Source organism: Xenopus tropicalis, chromosome 2, assembly GCF_000004195.4.
Source record: "Xenopus tropicalis strain Nigerian chromosome 2, UCB_Xtro_10.0, whole genome shotgun sequence".
Taxonomy (NCBI): Eukaryota; Metazoa; Chordata; class Amphibia; order Anura; family Pipidae; genus Xenopus; species Xenopus tropicalis.
This window is the reverse complement of record NC_030678.2, coordinates 108,024,033-108,044,183: the sequence shown is the minus strand read 5'-3', so window position 1 is coordinate 108,044,183 and position 20,151 is coordinate 108,024,033. Positions and strand designations below refer to the sequence as shown.

Genomic DNA, 20,151 nt, shown 5'->3' with positions numbered 1-20,151 from the left:
CAACTATTATATTTGAAGAGGCAATAAAAAAGTCTTACTTTATCTTATAATTTGACTACAAAAACAACTGGCAGTTTAATATTGTCATTAAAAATGTGGCAGGTATAGCACAATATTTAATGGCATAATATTTTCACAGCCATAAATAAGCAGTTTGTCTTCTTACCTGTCATTTCAACCATTTTCTGATGCTGGGATAATGGTTTTTAACTGCCTAAATATGGCTGTTCACATTTTGTAGTTACGCACTTATAGCAAGTGGGTTTTTTTTTTTTAAATCTTGATTTAAGATCATTTGGGATAAAACAAGACAATACATTCCTTCTCACTTCAGTATGTGAACTGGTTATAGAAATAATGCAGGGGAGTGCTAATTTCTAAAGGGGGCCAGGTATGAAGTGCAAAACTGCCCCTGCTGTAAGAAGCAACTGTTTGCTCCTCTGGTGTTGGGTGCCAAGGCTTCTGCTAGGTACAAGTGAAGCCCACATGCACGGCCATCAGGAGGCATCCTTCTTAAAGCAGGTGCCAAATACAGGGCTCCATTGTGCAGAGTACACTTTGTGGTACATGATTAGCTGGCAAGTGCAAGTGTGTGTGTGCATACACAACGTCAAATGACATTGAAGCGCCTCTTAAAAATGTGTTAAAGACAATAAGGGTTGTTACGCAACATCTTGCTACCGCAATGACCTGCACTGTAGGTTCTCACTAAGTAAAGCATTTTGTTCCTATTGACCATGGCCAGGTGCTTCTAAAAAGGTAATAAAAATACCCAGGACTCGCTTGCACTGCTCCAGCATGTCAGCAAAGGCACAAGTATAAGTAACTGGGAAAAAAAACTTACTGCGATCTGTAATCACTGCTCTAGCCTCTGGATTGCTTGTCTTGTTCTTCAGATTTTGTGCTGCAGTAATACGTTCTTCCAAATGGGGGCGCCGCTTTTCTAAATCTTGCAAAGTTGTCTATTCAAAAGAATGGCAAAAAAGGAAAATACACACTGTTATTCATATACACACTTGATTTAAAGATAAACAGTAGTTGTTTCATACAACTCCATATGGCCAAAAGTATCTAGACCCACTACAGGACCAAAAGTATCTGGTCACTGATTTAAAATTGCATTTCCTCTTACTGCTGAGGTCCAAAGTTCTTTTTGAATTGCATCAGCAAAGGGGAAATCTTTTGGTAGCATGGGGGAGACACTACACACAAGCCTTGCATCACCATTTATTGTGTCATGCATAAGCTGGAGTTGAGTCTGGATCACTATAAACATGTTCTCATGAGTGATACATTGCACTTCACCTTCTGGTAGTCTAACAGAGGATCTACATTTGTCAGGAGAATTCTACTTGCCTTAATGCTTAATGCCAACCATGAAGTTTAGGTGGTAAAGGTATAATAATCTGTAGTTGTTTTTTATGCTACTGATCATTATACCTTAAATACATTTAGCTAATGTAAATGTATTTTGCTTCCTCTACTAGTGAGGTCTGTATGGAATTGGTTTGCTGACTTGCTGACTGGCTACAGAGAGCCCTGATGTCAACCCAGCTGAGCCCTTATGAGATCAGATAGAATGCCTAATAAAAGCCAGGCAAATGAAGCAAATCCCACCAGGAATGTTCTAGTATCTAGTGGGGCATTCTCAAAAGAGAACAAAGGATGTAACTACATAGTAAAATATTTGTAGTCTGAGATTTGTATGTAGTAAAAAAATTTATTCTCTAAAGCACCATGGGAGAAATATAATAAAATCATAAATGGAAGCTAGCAACTGCATTATTAAACCAAAAATTGCATACCTAAGGAGTTTTTGAACTGCAATTTTTTTTTCATAAGGTCCGCTGAAAAGTGGCGCAGCTTTCCAGTATGAAAACTATTTATTTTAGTATTATATACATGGCGTACAGGTGCAAACTATAAAATCTTTCTTCCACTGCTGCATGGGGTGGCTAAATACTTTCTAATTTTGCAAGAGCTATATTAAATTTGCACACAGGTAACGAAGCAATAATTTTAATGTTGTGCATATTTTTTCCACTAACAATATTTACTACATTCCCCCATGTCTCTAGAATGCCTAAGAAAGATAACTACATAGCCTTTGAAGCGCTAATATTCCCATGCACCAACTCACAGTTATTACACTATATAATGCAGACTCATTTAAGTGAGATATCCTTTGAGCTCAGTAAACATTTTGATTTAGTTCTTCTTAATGCATCCTCTGGGAACATATTTATTTCATTAGGAAATGAATGACCATGCATTATTCTGATTATAAAGTAGATTTTAAAATGATGACACAAGATAAATGCACAAGATTTAAGAATGAAGCAGATTTCTACAATTTTTTTAAACTCAACCACATTTTGTTGTACTGTAATCATTAAACTTTACTTTAAGGATCTCTAACACAGATTTTTCTGCAGTATCATGCCTAACTTCTCTGTCCGGGCAAAAGTACATTTAAAGGAGAACTAAACCCTATGATTATGGCTATAAATGCCAGACTTTATATAATGAATTTATTGAACCAGCCTAAAGGTTCAGCATCTCTATAGTAGTAATGATCCAGTATTTCAAAGCAGGGGCGGGCCAAGCCGACCGGGCGCCCTAGGCAACCCAGTCGTCCACCTCGCCCCTGCACCTTCCCCCTCCCCCTTGCGTTTTGGTGCGCATGCGCATTCGGGGGGGGGTGTGTGATGCGATAATTCATTGCCCCCACCGCGTAATCACAAGCGGTGAGGGCAATGACAAAGGAACTAGGGGTAGGCAGGAGAGGTTCCTGTCTGGTGCCCCCCAATTGTTGTGCCCTAGGCAGCTGCCTCTTCTGCCTACCCCTAGTTCCGGCCCTGCTTCAAAGCTGTCACAGGGGGTCACCATGCTGGAATCATTTAGAAGTGTCAGTGACACTCACATGCTCAGTGTGCTCTGGGCGGCTGTTGAGAAGTTAACTTAGGGGTTGTAACCCAGAGGGGTTGCAGTGCCCAGAGGGCATCCCCTGTCGCCAACACATAATGGATAATATTCCTAGTCTACTTCTTTAGTTAAGCTTTAGTTCTCCTTTAGCAGGTTCTATCTACTGATACAACTTTAATACAATTCCAAAAAAAGAGGAATTATTTAGTATCCACACAAACCTGGAAACTCACAATGGGCTAGGCAAAAAAGGCTTTTAAAATGTTGCACATTGTGATTGAATACTCAAGTTATTAAGCAATAGTAAGGTTATCTGTGATTACATTAAGCAGTGCATTTGTGCAACATGGGAGGTACACCTAATTTAGTTTAAGAAACACACTCACACTTAAGAGTTAGTACTGAATTAGATGGGCATAGTTCTCTCACAGCACTCTGCTGTCAGAGTAATTAATGTCTGCCATTGGCAGAAGGGTAGATACAGGCTTTGGAGTACATTATGCCTGCCAGTGCTCTCTTATTTAAACATTGGAATGACATGCAAGTTAAGGGGCCCAATATGGGATGCCTATGTACCTCCTCCAGCCTAACACTCATGAATACAGTGCTGCTAAATGCAGGCAGCACTGTATTCAACTGGGAGGCAAAGATCTTTGCAGTCCGTTCTGCGACAAACAGGGTGCATCTGTTTTTTGCCTTTTGAACCCTGCCTTGCATAAGGTAAATTAGCTCTTATATGTTGGTGCTCACATAGTTATAGGAATTGAGACACTGCACCAACCTGAAGCGCAGCAATCACTTTGGGCTAAAGTTAAAGGAGTTCTAAATGTAACCCTTGCTGTGCTAGTGTTTTTCTTGCATATTAAAAACATAATGTAAATGTTCTTACAATGAAAACATTTATGGATACCCATGCTTATGTTCCAAAACAGGAAGTCTGTGCTGGAGCAGCTGTGCTTTAGCTATGGTTTCCCTTTAAGGCCTTTGGCATCTTGTCTAATCATGTATGCATACAGTTGTTGTGTCAGCAAACTGAGTGGAAAAGGTTTTTTTTTATAATATACTGAAGCCATTCAAATCCTTGTTCTGTGTTTCTCCCTGAAAGATTATACCATTATGCTCACAAACAGTCAAAGCTGAGGTCTTGCAGCCTTGATTGCTTGAATCTCAATTTAAAATCACATAGTAAAAGAAGAAAGATCTAGTAGAACATATTAGATCTTTGCAGAGATGACAGAATTATACCGTACAAGAATCGCTGAAATGCACAGATCTACTCTGACTCTTAGCTATTTGGAGATACACATATTCAATGCTCCATTACCCCTGCACCAGTCAGGGAGATGTTTGCACATAATAGCATTTTATTCTTGATTGAATTTACACTCAGAGTGTTTCTTGCTTGTGTAAATATACCATTTTTCATTCTGAGAACTGCAAGGCAGACTTTTTTTTTTTAATGCAGTGAAGACTTTTTGTTGTTGTTGTTGAAGAAGGTGATCTATAATAGTCCAGTTGGCTCATGTAAAATGCATCTTAGCAAATCTGCTCATGCGAAGGGTTTGCTCCAGGTAAAGTCTTCTTAGGTTGCGGAAGACAGCATTCAACAATTACTCTACAATAACTGCCTTTCGTAAGTCAAACAAAAAGCTCAACCTTAGAATTCAAGCCTATTATATGTGCAATTTAGAGAGTAAAAAATGCTTTCACCACAGACAAGGAATACCTTATCAAGGAGGATTTGTTTCTGGACCTATGCATTTTGTTATAGCATATAAGACCACAACGTAGGTCTCTGTATATTGCATAAAACAGCTCATATGTAAAACCCTGCTTCATCTAAATAAATTATTTTCATAAAAATGGACCATTGGGTAAACCAGACATTGGCACCGAGACATAAAAAGCTGTATAAAAAAAGCTCCATGCAAATTAAACATGAAACCAAAATTCTTTTTTTATTAGTGCATCCATACCTGTTATAAATGTATTTAAAAATCTGAGCTGTCAAACATATATCGCCTGCCCCGCCTCTATGCCTCTAGCATAGAGGCGGGGAAGGCAATTACTTTTTACTTTCATTCAGCACTTCATAGATATTATTGTATATATGAATCCTGTACATGGGCATGGGCATCAGGTGCCAGATTGTGGAGCATAAACAAGATTTTAGGATGATGCAAAGCTTGTGCTAATAACAGTATTTACAAAATGGTGGCAGCCTGCTTGCTGTGATTTTCTCTTGTAAGACTGAGGTAACAAGATTTATATAATTTATGTAGTATAAGTGAGGTTAATTTTGCTCAACTAACATGATAAAAAGGGATTTGCAATTATATCTTAAGGTGACAGGTCCCCTTTAATACAGATCTGCCAGCACTTAGCTGTGCTGTTTTCATGAGCGATTTTAGAGGGGAGGCATGTAGGAGTCATTCTAGCCACCCCATACTCAATGTTTTAACTTTTGTGGCATTTAGACATGCAAGAAAAGTGGTACCAGCTGGCCCAGGCTGCAAATTGTTGTTTCCACCAGTCCCCTGTAGTACTCTGCAAGGTGCATCATGTGTCTCATGTGCTTCTTGCAGGGTCAGACTGGGGGGTGCAGGGGCCGTCAGCCGAGTCCCCCGCACCCCCTAACCCCCCACAGGGCCCCCTCCATAGCCTCCCTAACCCCCCGCAGGGCCCCCCGACCGACGTTCTCCCCTGAGTGCGCGTTAATTTAACACATCAGGTGAGGAACACCGTTGGGCACGGAAGTGCCGCCAGAGGTCAGCTCTGGGTTTTTTACTGGTGTCCTGGTGGCCCAGTCTGACCCTGACTTCTTGAATCAGTAAGGGGCCCCTTTATGCTGCTTAGTGCTCTAGCACTTGCATCTGGGTTATTGTGACTCCTCTGGCAACCAACTTTAGCCATGCATATCAGACCCCCCCCCCCCCCCAGCAGCATATTGTTTCAGGACAAGACAAATAAAGGCCAACAAAACATAAGCTAATTGTTATAAGAAAGGAGGAGGGGTAGGAAACACATTTTCTGATACCAGCCTTCAAGGATTACTTTTCCCTTTGATCCCTACAAGACACTGGCCATACATACATACATACATACCAGTCCCTAATGGAAGATGCACATTATACCGAAGCATGCAAGAACACTGAAATGTATTTTATAGAAATACAGTACAAACTTAGATTCTTCCATAAAGAACCAACATACAATAGAGAAAACAAATACAAATCAATATTCACCTTTCTCCTTTCAATTAATTCAGTTTGAAAATTCAAATGCAGGCTAATGATGCTTACTTAAAGCTAATGGAACATTTTGTACTAAGCAGGTAAGAACTTTGCCATAAAATAAAACGCACATCCAGCTTCTTGCTACAGAATCCAATCCTCTCCTAGTCCACAAGGTTGATAATTACAAGTACACATTTCGTTTTGCTTCATCACACTTAACTATAGGCAGCTGAAATTGAACGGGTATATATAAAAAAAAAAAGCAGCACAGTATCTCCCATCTGCTTTTAATTAAAAACTGGATATGTTGCCTACTGTTTTCTTGAAACTGTGTTTGCAAACAGTGGGAAGAAACTTTTCAATTACTTAAACTTACTTCAAATTTGCCTGTTGAAGTGGAAACTAAGTTGTAGCATACCCTTTAAATGGTTTGCTAACTTTTTTGCCACCACTTGTGGCAGTTTTCTACTTTTTACCAGTTTAGGGGCGATGATCGACTGGGTGCTTAGTCTCCTGTGGGTTATCTAAAAAATATGTACCCTTCTGTTTTCATTAAAACATATTAGAAAATATTTATGAAACTGCAAAATTAAAAATGCCCCACATATTCCTTAGTTTCCTTTTGATTCTTTTAAGCCCCAAAGGAAAGGATTTTTTCACGCAGACTCATGATTCTTGTTGTAGCCATCTCAAAAAAGAATACCTACATTAAAAGAAAACTATACCCCATGAACAATGTCATAAATTACATAAACCAGTTCATATGTAAAACCCTGCTTCATCTAAATAAACTATTTTCATAAAAATATACTTTTTTAGTAGTATGTACCATTGGGTAATCCTAAATAAAACTGCCATTTTTAGAATTAAAGGGCCACCCCCTAGGATCATATGATTTAAGGTGCAAACAAACAAACCATGGGCACAAATACATGTTAGGTCACATCAGCCAATTAATGGACAGAGTTCTGTATTTTAATCCCACACTTCTTCATGTTATGGTTAGGGCTGTATTATTTCCTGTCAGGTGACATCTGAGGGAGCACTCAGACCATCACAAAATGGTGGCTCAAGGGCACAAAAGGTAAAAGGGCAATACTTATGCCAAATACCATGTGTCTGCTGTAGAAAGGGCACACATATTCATAATTAAACTTCAGAGCACTAATCCGTGGTCCCGATCATACCTCTTTGAGTAATAGCGTGAACAGTAACTACCAAGGTCATGTGACAGGCTAGTTTTATGGTTTGCTAGACCACATGCCAGAGCTTTAAACAAATACCATGCATGAACACACCTTCAGCACAATTTACAATATTCAGTTTGATACTATCCCTGTTTACTGTATTCTAATGTGATGTTTGTTATTATAATATAGTAAAAGACATGGTAACCTAATGGGGAGAATAAACAACAGGTTCATCTTTTGCTTATACTTATAGATTTCTGTGGTGGCTAAGTCGTTTATTTATTGATTATTAATTGTTAGCTGTAAAAATAATAATAACTAAGCATAGGCCACAGAAACCCATGTGTTTTGATTTACCTTCTGCATCTTTAACATTATATGCATTAACTTTCATGCTGTCTTTGAATATTAACAGATCCCTGATTTGTGTGACTCACCACAGCTATTTTTGATTCATAATGCACTCATGCTAATCACCAGGCTGTGCAAGCCAATGGCCTTATGGCAAACATGGAATGACATTGAGATTATTGAACATCATACCTGTAAAATACTTGGATTTTACTCGGATGTTGGATACAAATAATGACTGAAATCTGAACAGTCTCTTATCTTCTAACATTGTTGAATGCAGAAAAAGTAAATTATATAAATTACTAATAGATCACTCAACGAATAAAACATTTATACAATACAAACAAAAATATGGGTTTAGGGTTTCTTTTTCTAATGATTTAGGACTTTTAACTTTGAAAGACATAGCCTGTGCAGAGTACACAAATGAGGCAGGCAGCAAGACTCACAGCAAGGTAAAGGTCAGATTTGGAGCAGACAGAAACACAGTGGAGCTTCAGATCATTTAAAAGACATTTTGAAAATAACTAATATCTCATTGTGATAGGTTGACCAGCACAGGGTATGAAGCAAGCAGAAACCCAAGCATGTTATAAATACATATATGCCAATTAAAGCAATATCATATAGACACTTAATGCATGTAAATTAAGTGTTTAGCAGATGTTAAAAACCAAAAAGGTGTTTAACAAACAACCGAACTAAGACTTCTGACAGAAGCCACAATGTTAGGTAGTAATCCAATGCATAGGTTTGAATGCATGTATACCTACCAAAATTTATTATGTACAGATGTCATAAAAAGGACTAATGTAAAAAATGTCTTTTTGGTTGTACATAATATATATTTAATATGCCTGCCTACTGTGAAATAAAAAAATATTTTCAAATGAAAAAACAAAACAAAAAGGTGTTTAAAACCAAAAAGATGTTACAAGAGGAATTGCACTCAGGAGTTCATACTTACAAATCTGATTGAGAAATCAGTCAACCTGGAGTAGACTAATAGAATGGAGAACTCACCCACCCTCCATGGACCCTGTAAACCTGCTCTGATTGAGAAACCAGTGCAACCTGGAGTGGACTAATAGAATGGAGAACTATCTAACCCTCCAGGGACCTTGTAAACCTAGTTTTCATGAAGCTGAACTGGGGAAATGAAAACACCACATGTGTTTTACCCACTGCAAAACTAAAAAGTTCTGGAAAGGAGCAAACATTGTGCCCAAATTTGTGTGCACTAAAACACCATAAGGGTCATTTACAAATTAAATACAGTGTGCAAAGTGCAATTTTTAAAAACCAAGCAATATCTATTCCTAGAAATCCAGCATACTTGTGGATACTTGGTAGAGTGGTCCAACCTCAACTGCCCCATAATAACTTTGTAAGTTAGGTTGAAAAAAAGACATACATCCATAAAGTTCAACCTTTTATGCCTATATATAACCTGCTCAACTGCTAGTTCATCCAGAGGAAGGCGAAAACCTCTTCTGAAGCCTCTCTAATTTTGCACAGGAAGGAATTCCTTCCTGACTCCAAGATGCCAATTGGACCAGTCCCTGGATCAACTTGTACAAAGAGCTATCTCCCATAACCCTGTATTCCCTCACTTGCCTAAAAAGCCATCCAACCCATTCTTGAAGCTATCTAATGTATCAGCTTGTAGGACTGATTCAGGGAGTGAATTCCACAACTTCCCAGCTCTCACAGTAAAAAATCCTTTCCGAATTCACTGATGTCAAAACCAGTGCAACTGCATGTCCTCTTTCAGGTCCTAATTGCAGGTATCATTTTCAGAGTGGGAATTGCATCACTTCTATAGTGTGGCGTAAAAATGGAATTAGCTTGTGATTCTTTTGTTGCAAGTCTGCAAAAGTATCACATTTGTTGAAATATGTTTAGTCACGGGTACTTTAAATAAATAAAAAAATGCATCAATACTCAAAACATTTTGTTCACTTGTTGCTGCTTTTATCAACAAGTAGTGATGAGTGAATCTGTCCCATTTTGCGTTGCCGAAAATTTCACAGAACGAGGAAAATGATGTGTGTCGAAAAAAATTGTTGTGCTGAATTTACAAGTGTCGCCATTGGTTGATTTTTTCGCAAATCAGGTGCAAAAATTTGGCACAAAAAAATTTGGTGTGTTGAAAAAAATTGTTTTTGTTTTGTCGCATGGCAAATTTGTCTGCAGCAAATTTTTGCACCTCTTTCATGAAAAAATACGCCAATGGCGAAATGCGGAGATTTGCTATGAATCCATGCCAGCCCAAAAATTACGGTCATCACTATAAAAGAAATTCTAGGTAAAATGCTTATTTTAAAAAAGTAGTGATTTGCAACTGATTTTTTTATACTTTTTACACTTTAGTAAATTTTGCTTAACAATTTTTGTGCACAATCCAAAAGAAAATGTATTTGTGATATAGAAATGTCTAAAATGTCTGTCATAAGAGACCTTTTTATGAATCTATGCAACCTGAAACAAATGTCTCTTTGATTTAATAATTCAGTACTAAAACAGAAATGTTTTTGTAGCAGATGTACTGTGATGAAGAAAATGGCTGTGATGGAAGCATATAACAGTAAGAATGACCATATATTGAAAAAGAAAATCAAATGATACAACCCATTATACTGAAATCACCTTCCAAACCAATAAAAAATAATGATATTACAGCGGAGATGACAACAACAATCTGCTGGTTGTGCACTGTTTTAGAAAAGCTTTACTCGTAGTAATGAAATCCTATTATAAAATGTTGCATTTCTGAATAGAAAATCAAAACTTGAGTGAACAAGAGAGCCCGTCACTAAGAATTTCCTTCCTGTTTAATTTCACGGCCAAATTGTGCCTATTTATCACATCCAGGTGGTTTGAAGGTAATCATTCTCCCAGGGAGTACTGAACAGCCATGGACTTGTTTATTCACACATAATATTCATTAACTGCAGTGTTGAATGTGTAATCAAACACTTTCCATATTAAGTAGTTTATTTGTATTGCTAAAACTGGGAATGCATGGGCAAATACTCCTGTTTGCTTCAACATCTGGGTCACTAAAGACCAAGATTTATATTATACATGCACCAAGTGTTTAAGCATTGCATATTGTAGACCAAATGGGTCACTATAGAACTTTACATTAGTATACATGGAACAAAAGTTTAGGCACTGTGTACAGAAGACCAAATAAACCAATAGTAATCAAGGTTTAAGTTATTATACATTGGCTGATACAGACAGAATTAAGGTTCGACAGATACATATCCAATCCCAATCCTATCTATGTGTGTTCAAATCACACAAACATGTACATTTGATCTGGAAACTACAAATGTAGTTCTCAGTTTTCAAATGAATTGCCCATGTGTATCGAGCCAGAAAGGTTCAGTTTTGGGTCCCTAGTTATTCTCAGTTTAAAGTACCTTTCTTTGTTATACCTCTGCCTTCTTAAGGGCTTCAGTGTCAGTGTTAGCTCCTATTCCACAATTCTATTCCTACATACGCACTGCCTATTGATTTTATTTCCACCAGGGACAAATAAAAGTAAATGATAAGATACAAATTAGAAAAAAAACAGAAGAAATAACAGTTCTTCACCATCTTTATCCTCCCTACTAATTGAAGTGGTGTCGCTATTCAGCACACCCCCTAATCCTTGTTGTATTATCATCTTGCTTTTCTTTGTTCCACACATTCAGGCACAATATAAACCCTGTTATTTTCACTTACACAACATCAGAAAAGTACATTTATTTCTCAAGAAAACTGTCATTAATATCCCTAAAATTCCCATATCTTATCATCTCTTATCCTCCTTATGCACAAACTACCAGCTTTCTACAGTTTGCTACTCACATTAGGTTTCCCCTTATCTGCTGGGTAACTTCTAACTATTCCCAAGTATACAGTTATATAAAGTTTGCTGAATTTCTCTAAAACAGTAATTTTCCACACTTTGTAAACTAATTTTGGGAGGAACTATAGCAACTAGACCTAGTGGAAGAGTGTTGTCTAGCAACAAGAAAATTCAAGATGCTTATTATTTTAATGTAATTTCCAATGGACGTCCTGTTGTTCTAGTTTCAGAATCAAGAAGCGGGATATTATTTGACCTATTTTAAGTCTTGGAAAAATATTTTTCCTTGTTAATTAGATGTGGTTAAAATGTCAAGAAACAGAAAACATGCAGTGTTGAGAAGGGAAACATGCATTTCCTTGTAAAAATGTAATTCAGAATTAATATGCCAAGTTTGTTTTAAATGTTTATCCATTTCACAGAATTAAAAGTTCCTTTTAAATGTTCACAAACAGAGCAGAAATACAGGACTCTCTGGAGCTACAAATGCTACTTTCATATCTACTGTAAGCCTACATTCTATATTCTCCGGATTTCATGGTTTTAAATTTACAAAGCATTATAATAACTAGCAACAGTGCAATTCAATACAGGGAAGACCCCTAGTTGTCCATATGGCTTCTACAGTGAAGCTTTCCATGTCAGTACCTACAGAGATGTAACCTCACCTTAGACACCAGATAGAATAACATTAAAAATATTCCATAGAGAAGCTAAGAGGTCAAAGTAGGAACCAGAATCTTTAAATGAATGAAAATCTGAAAAGGTGCTAAAGCATAGTACAGACACCACCTTGGCCTTTAGAACAGGATGGATTGTGATTTTAAAAATAAATATTAATTATTAATTAAGGCACAAAAAAGCAGACATTGGGCCCGATTCACTAAAGTCCGAAATAAGGAGTGCTATTTATAGCATGCGTTAAAAATCTTATGACTTCTTATTTTTCGTTCGATTCACTAAAAGGACACTTGTCATAATTAAGAAGCGATGTTCTTGGCGTTATTTATCTTGCGACGACATATTTTCAAGCAATATATTACTCAGCGCACAACATATTACGCAGCACGTTGCTTGAAAATATGTCGTCACAAGATAAATAACGCCAAGAACATCGCTTCTTAATTATGACAAGTGTCCTTTTAGTGAATCGAGCGAAAAATAAGAAGTGATAAGATTTTTAACGCATGCTATAAATAGCACTCCTTATTTCGGACTTTAGTGAATCGGGCCCATTGTGCGCTGAGGTTCTCCTATATTCCAAGTTGTTAGAATTTTCACCTCTGCCTCTGCTCCAACATGTGAGGTAAAATAGAAAATATAAATTAAATAAAACAGAGCTAAGTTGCTTAAACATAATGCCAGTAAATTCTTTTGTATCTGCAGTGATTAATGTCTTCCAAAGCAATAAGTTGAATCATTACTTTTATTCTAGGCTGCTTAATTGTTATGCTGTTTAGGGGTATTTGTTCTAAATACACAAACATATTAATTCTAATTACTGAACCAATGTTATGTTACATAACAAAGCTTTTTAAGATTTGTGTTGCTAGTGTTCAAGGCAGAAAACCATGTAACTCTTTCGAAGCTTTAGGTTACAGTTGCCTGTGTTAAGTCCTTGAGATCCAATTAACCTGACGCAAATTACATTTAGGAAAGGCTCATTATCTGAATTTGACACTGTAGATCATGGACTTTCAGCAGAGTACCCGGAGGGTTTCAGTGGTCAGCTTCTCAAATCTGTCCTCATCTCACACTTTCTACATACCCTCACAGCAGTGAGTGGATTATTACGTGCATTGGAATTCTGACAAATTTGGTTTTGTTAATGACTGATCAATCTGTGGGAGCCCAGGATACATTAAAAGAACTAGTGGTTTCGATGAAAATCTAAGTTTGGACAAAACTAATGTGTTTTACCCAAAATGCAGTGGTTTAAGCAGAGTGGGACATTAGAAAGGGACCTGCCCCACTGAGGAAAGTCCTGCAGTGAGAGAGATGATTAATGAATGGACTAGTATTTTTGTTGTTTCCTGACTGAGAAAGTAGCATGTTTTGCAATGTTTTTCAAGGGATTGAATGTAAAAGAGTAAATATAAGTGGAGAATCAATATGATATCAACACAGCAAACCTGAGTATTAGAATTACTTACCTGATTTACATTAACAGACAATATCGGTAAGAGTTCCAAAAACATACTGCAAGATCACTTGTGCCTAAATTAAAGTGTACAGTGTCCCTTTTCATTAAAAGCTTAATATAGGAATATAGAAAATATTATACTACATTTATTTTATATTTAGAAATTGTCCCAAACCTATCTGTGTATACAGACATTATTGATCTTCTATATATCACTGGGTTTATTTTTGTGAATATCCACATAAAGCTCCTAAAGTTCTTTGGGATAATAAAACTCTAACGTTTGACTCTCTGGCACTAGAAGTTAGGATCAATGACCACCACTGCTTTTTATGAATACAAGGTATTCATAAAGAAAATTAAAATCCTTGATTATACAATGGAATGGGGGGGGGTACTTTTTGTGTGCATATTTGCATTTAAATATGTAACTGAGAACTTTCATATTGGATTTCGTAACATTTTACACAGACAGCAATAAAACAAGCAATAAAACAGCAAGTATCAGTGTAAAAATGCATTCAGAAAATATCCTGTTCCCATTAGTTACCACTTAAAGGTCACATGTGTAAAAATCTTCCCATTGCACTCAATACTTTTAGTTTTAGCCAAGTATATATTCCATGAATTGGAGATGCTTATAGTTAGTCTCATGCATATTCACTGAGAAAAAAATCTAATATACCTTGAAGGTTCTTACCCATTAAGAATTTACAGCCAATCTAGTCTACCCATGAACTTTATTTCAAGCAAGATAATTGTTCCAGCCATCACACACGGCTCTAAACTATTGTATTAATAATTGCTATATGTCTACTTGTGGTAAAAGTAATATAGCAGGGTTAAGGATCAAGAGTTTTTTAAAGATGAGGCAATAAGCACAATCTAAAATGGCCCAGCATTATTCTCGCAAAATAAAATTCAACATTCTTGGACACTGAGATCATTTCAGGTCATTGCTCTTGTGCTAGATGCCACTTTTGAAAGGACTACACTTCATGAGAATTTTTTCATCTTTAGATAAGTGACTTTAGTTGCTAGTCACTGTCAAGCCAATACATAAGACAGAATTCTGCTGTTAATGAGCTTTTGTTGTACCTAATAAATCAGAATGGAACTGACAATTCTCATTGTAACTAAAATACATTAGAGTGTACTTCTAAGAATGAAACATGGATCTTTCCAGTCATTGTTTCAAGATAGAGGTTAATAAGGCCCACAGGGACACTAGGCTTGGTTGTTAAAACAGGAAGTGGTGATCACCTGCTTCTTCAATCTAATATCTTATATTAAAGGAGAACTAAACTTAACTAAAGAAGTTGGGCAGAAATGTTGTACATTATGTTTTGGGCTTCTGTACCAGCCCAAGGCAACCACAGCCCTTTAGCAGGGAAGATCTGTGTCTCCAAAGATGCCCCCAGTAGCTCCCCATCTTCTTTCTGCTGATTTCCTGCACATGCTCTATGCTGCTGTCAGTTCCTGAGCTTAAGTACTGACTCACAATATACAGTGTATATAGAATACAAATGTCACAATACAAGACTAATTAGTAACTGCCTCAGATTCTCATTACATGACAGCCCAGAAACTAGTGCAAAATGAATCAGAATGTAATAATCAGCCCTCTAACATCAGCTTATATAGCAGACAAACTTTATTTTCAGCTTGATGATTTGTGACAAAGCATAGTTTCTCAACAGCTGCCCACAGCACACTGAACAGGTAAGTATTTTTTAATAAAAAATAAATAAAATCAAGCTAAACATCTAAACAGTCTTATGTGAAGGTTTTCAAATAAAATTATTTCACAAAAATTGAGCAACAGTACCGCTACAGACCTACTGGAAGGCTTCATGTGTAAGAAGCATATTGCACTGCTGGTGTTGAGTATATCTTACAGGCTTAACAGTCATATTGTACTAGCTAAATCCTCAAGAGTTCAAGTTAGTTCTGCAAAAAAGATTAATTTAGATCTATTTCTAAACCTGTGTATTTACTAATACGTTATTCCTTGTTGCATGGAGAGCTAGTCATTGTATGATTTTTGGAAAATTCTTACAACATTTAATTGCTGCCAAAAGAATATCTGGAGTAACCTAAAGTAATCTAGAGTAAGAGGTAAGACGTAAAAGTCTCTCTAGAGGCAGGGATCATCTATCTAAATGATGGCTATTGTTTATACCACTAGTCTGACAGTGTCTATATATAATTAAGGGACAGAAGGGGTAAAATGGTAGGGAAAAATAACAGAGAATAATACTTATGGGCTTATTTATCAATTTTCGAGTTGGTGAATTCGAGGTTGTTTTACAAAAGCGAATAAACTTGCATACCGAATGCTCACTTATTTATTAATGCAGTAAACTTGTTTGAATAAAAAAAACTTGAATATCTCTCATTGAAAATATGGCTTGACTAGGACAACTCCCATTGACTTCTTTAGAAATGTGCAAGCTTTTAGATAGCAAAGGTTTACATTCCAGTTTTTGGATTTTTTGCACTTACCTAATACCAGATATTCAAGTTATTGTTATTGTTTAACCATATTTTAAATTAGAGCTTTTTTCAAAACTTAAACTGCGAAAAAAAATCAAACTCAAACATTGATAAACCTCCCCTTAAAGTAAAAATGAATTACATTTTGTGGGTTGCATATCAAACAGCACTATTTAAGCGTGTTCTATATTTAAGGTGATGAGGGACATTGCTTTGAAAACGAACATTTTGCGACTTTTTCGTAAATTTTTCGTTACCAATACGAATCCATTACGAAAAAAAGTTGTGCATTTTTCGTAGCGTTAAAACTTACGCGAAAAATGCGAACGCTACGCAAAATGCGCAACTTTTTACGCAACTTTCGTAATGGATAGGAAAACTCGCGTTTTTACGCAAAAATCGTATTGGATCCGAAAAATTCGTAAAGAATCCGAAAAGATCGCAAAACATACGAAAAAATCGCAAAGTACCGATCATTACGAAAAAAACGCAATCGGACTCCATTCGACCCATTCGTGGGTAAGTAAATCAGCCCCATAGACTTAACATTTTCATCATTTCATGAATTTTAGCTGTGATAGGCTGAAAAGTTTCAAAATATAACCTGTTGCCTTTTAAATCTTATTCTGTCCCTTTAAAGCGTGTTTGCAATACATACAATTCATTTCTGTTATATTGTTTTTCCACGTTTAATACACTTTTCTGCACAGGCCAAAGACAAAACAGGAAGAAAACTGCACAACCCATAACATCTTCACTGCTAATGTGATGTGAGTATATGTGCAGGCTTTCAAGAGGATCCTATGGTACTTCAGGCACAGTAAATATCTTGACGTCTATTTAGTAAATTAGAATCAAAGGTTACTTCTGGAAGGTCTCTCCTTCCAAAACCCATGTAAAGGACATTCTTTCATTCAATGTTTATTTGTCACAGCTCTCCCTGGTGACCTCAACCTAATGGACTGTACTGATTTATCTTTTCCTAGGCTTCTAGTGGGTATCACTTTATACAGCCTCTGTCTGTATGCCAAGCTTTTTTTTCTTGTGATGTAGCAATCTATCACTAATCCCATGGCTAATACACTGTCTGCCTTCATTTAATTCAGTTTAAAGGTTGACTGAGAAAGGAAATCAGTTTTTTATTTTGTTTTATGACTCACAACAGAGTATCATAAGCATAGATTATTCCAATTATACATAAAATGTCAGTCGCTTGCTGATGTTAAAACAATTTTTTTAGTTACTATGGCGTTAACTTTACTAATATTTGTGATTTCTGAAGGTCTTGTAGAACCCTGCTTTATGCCTTGGATAGAAATTGTAATTTGGCATTTTGAACATCAATGGACATGTTTATCATGAGATAACGAAAGCTCACAATGGCACACCAGAGGGAAATTCAGCAAAGCTCTATGAGATTGAGTTTTTAGTAGCATATTTTAAAAAAGAATGACATTGAGGGGCATATTTATCAAAATGTGAGTTTAGAGCTTAATACATAAAAACTCACACAGTTTCTATTCATTCCTATGGGATTTTCAGAAACATATTTATCAATGGGTGAAAATTAGACTTCACCAGTTAGTAAATATGCTTCTTAAGACCCCCATAGGAATGAATAGAACATGGGTGAGTTTTTATGCATTAAGCTCAAAACTTTTGATAAATCTGCCCCTGAGACCTTATCTCTCACTGCTAAATATGCCCCTAATAATTCCATATAAGTACACAGATAGTGCAGAGATAGCTAACAACAATGCAATTATTTTATTAACGCTTGGGGGCAGATTTACTAAAACTCCAAACTCCAAATTTTCGAATTTTTTTTTTTTTAAAATTCAAATAAACTCATCTCCATGAAAGTCTAAACTGAAGAAACACTGCATGGGAAAAATCACAGGAAAGTAAAAAAAAAATGCAACTTTTTTGAATCATTGCACAGAAAACTCTAGTTTTCCAAATTGTCACACAAAAAAACAGCATTTAAAAATCTGAAAACTTCTAAAGTTTTGAAACAAAGAAGGATTCTCCAGGGAAGGGACATTTGCCATTTGCCAATGTTTTAGCTGGCAAATTGTCAGATTCAGATTTTTAGCTGTTTTGTGAAGTGTGAAAAACACACCACAATAAAATGCCACTACTATATTCATTTCTATAGGATTTTAGAGGCATACATATCAAATGGCTAACTGTAGTTTTTACCCATTGATGAACACACCTCTAAAAATACCATAGAAATGAACAGACTGGTGAATATGTGCTATGTACTACTAATTAAGCCCAGTTAAACTCTGCTCTGTATTTCTTCAAAAAATGTTTCTCTTTTGGGTGACCATTATGCCTTTTTTCCTTGTTGCCTGGTTGCTCAGCATTTATCCCTCAAGGGTAACAGCCTGTATGGAAATGTGGAATTTAGGAGATCAGGATCTGTTCATAAAAAAAAACTTAAAAGGCAAAATGAAGCGTTCTGTATTTTAAGGCAAGCAGGGCTATAGGACAAGTTACTCTTTGACAACACAGGGTGTATACTGTTATTGAGTAGTGATAGGCAAATTTTTTGCCAGACATGGATTTGCAGCGAATTTCCTCATTTCGCCAGTGGTGAATTGTTTTGTGAAACTTCCGCAAAAATTCGCAGGGGAAAAATGTGCATCAAAAAAAGTTGTAGTCGTGTCAAATTGATCCCAGTTGCGTCAAATTGGGTGTGGTCGTGTCAAAATAGATGCGGTCGCGTCAAAGTGGTTTGAAGAAAAAGTTGCGTAAGAAATGTGAATTTTCCAGTCATTTCTTCAATTTTTCAGCAAAGTGAAATGGGACAGATTTGTTATTAGTATTACTGAGAATGCTTAATATCATTCTTATTTGAGCTGATTATATTTTGGTCTACATCTACAGTTCTTTGTCATAACAGGAGGTCAGCACAGTGGGTTTGCTTTATGACTGGTGCAATGTACACATTTCATATATTGATGTTTTTACATTGCTATCCAATGACATCCAACTTCAATACAGAAGTACCAAGCTTTGTTCTGACATCAAACAGCTCAGTCAGTACACGTCAAAAAAGACAACCCTTCTTTGCTTAGTAATTTTACACTTTTTACAATCATTTTTAAAGCAGAAGGCTATAAATTACCATAAAAATTCCCAGAAGTAAATAACTCAGAACATGGTTAAAAGCAAATGCATTAACTAAGCTGTGTGTTTTATTGCAGTTCTTTTCCCTTTAGGTCATTTGTATAATGCAACTAGTATTAATTATATAGGATACGGAGACTAATGAAAGAAAGCAAAAAGCAGTAGATTTTTTTTGTGAAACTGCTATAATATAAAATGACTACCATAGAGAAACATTTTACAATAGACTTGTGAATTGTGTGTAACTGTGAATTATTGTCAGCTGTCATTTCTGCTACAATATGTCTGATGTTTTTATCCAATTTCAATATACAGTGAAAAATAATAAATAAACAGTGCTGGGCACTACCAGCATACAGTTATTACACGCCAATCTAGGAAAGAGAATTATTTATATTGTACTTCCATTCACATTCAAAGGTTTTTATAGCAAGTATTGCAACCATCTTAAATATTCTGGGATACCATAAAATTAAAAGGCACCTTAATTGACTTGTGCACAAAGCATTGCCACAGGGATTTGAACCAGGGTCTAAAGACAGATCAAAAGACAAATAATGTAAACTCTAGGACAACTCCTTTTCTACAAAGTAATATGGCATGCTTTTTTCCATTACAATAAGCAATGTGCCTTTAAAATATGCAGAAACATGATTACATACTGTACAATGCATAATCAAAACTAACATTATCTGTACCCCAAAAATTTGTATGTGATTTAAAAACAAAGATTTTCTACAAACAAACTGCTTAGTCACACCTTTCGGATCACACAATATGGGGTTAAAAACTGACCTTTGCAGT

At 36.2% G+C, this 20,151-nt stretch overlaps 1 protein-coding gene across 3 annotated transcripts in view; it reads right to left on the bottom strand.

Annotated features, from left to right (window-relative positions):
- The window catches only part of dmd.3 (LOC105946662), a 1,093,908-nt gene that overhangs the window by 366,259 nt on the left and 707,498 nt on the right, over positions 1–20,151 (bottom strand). For all 3 annotated transcript variants that reach the window (XM_031897001.1, XM_031896997.1, XM_031896998.1), the window contains one exon: positions 845–962. In XM_031897001.1, the coding sequence (XP_031752861.1) occupies positions 845–962 (118 nt within the window). The remainder of the gene's footprint in view (positions 1–844; positions 963–20,151) is intronic.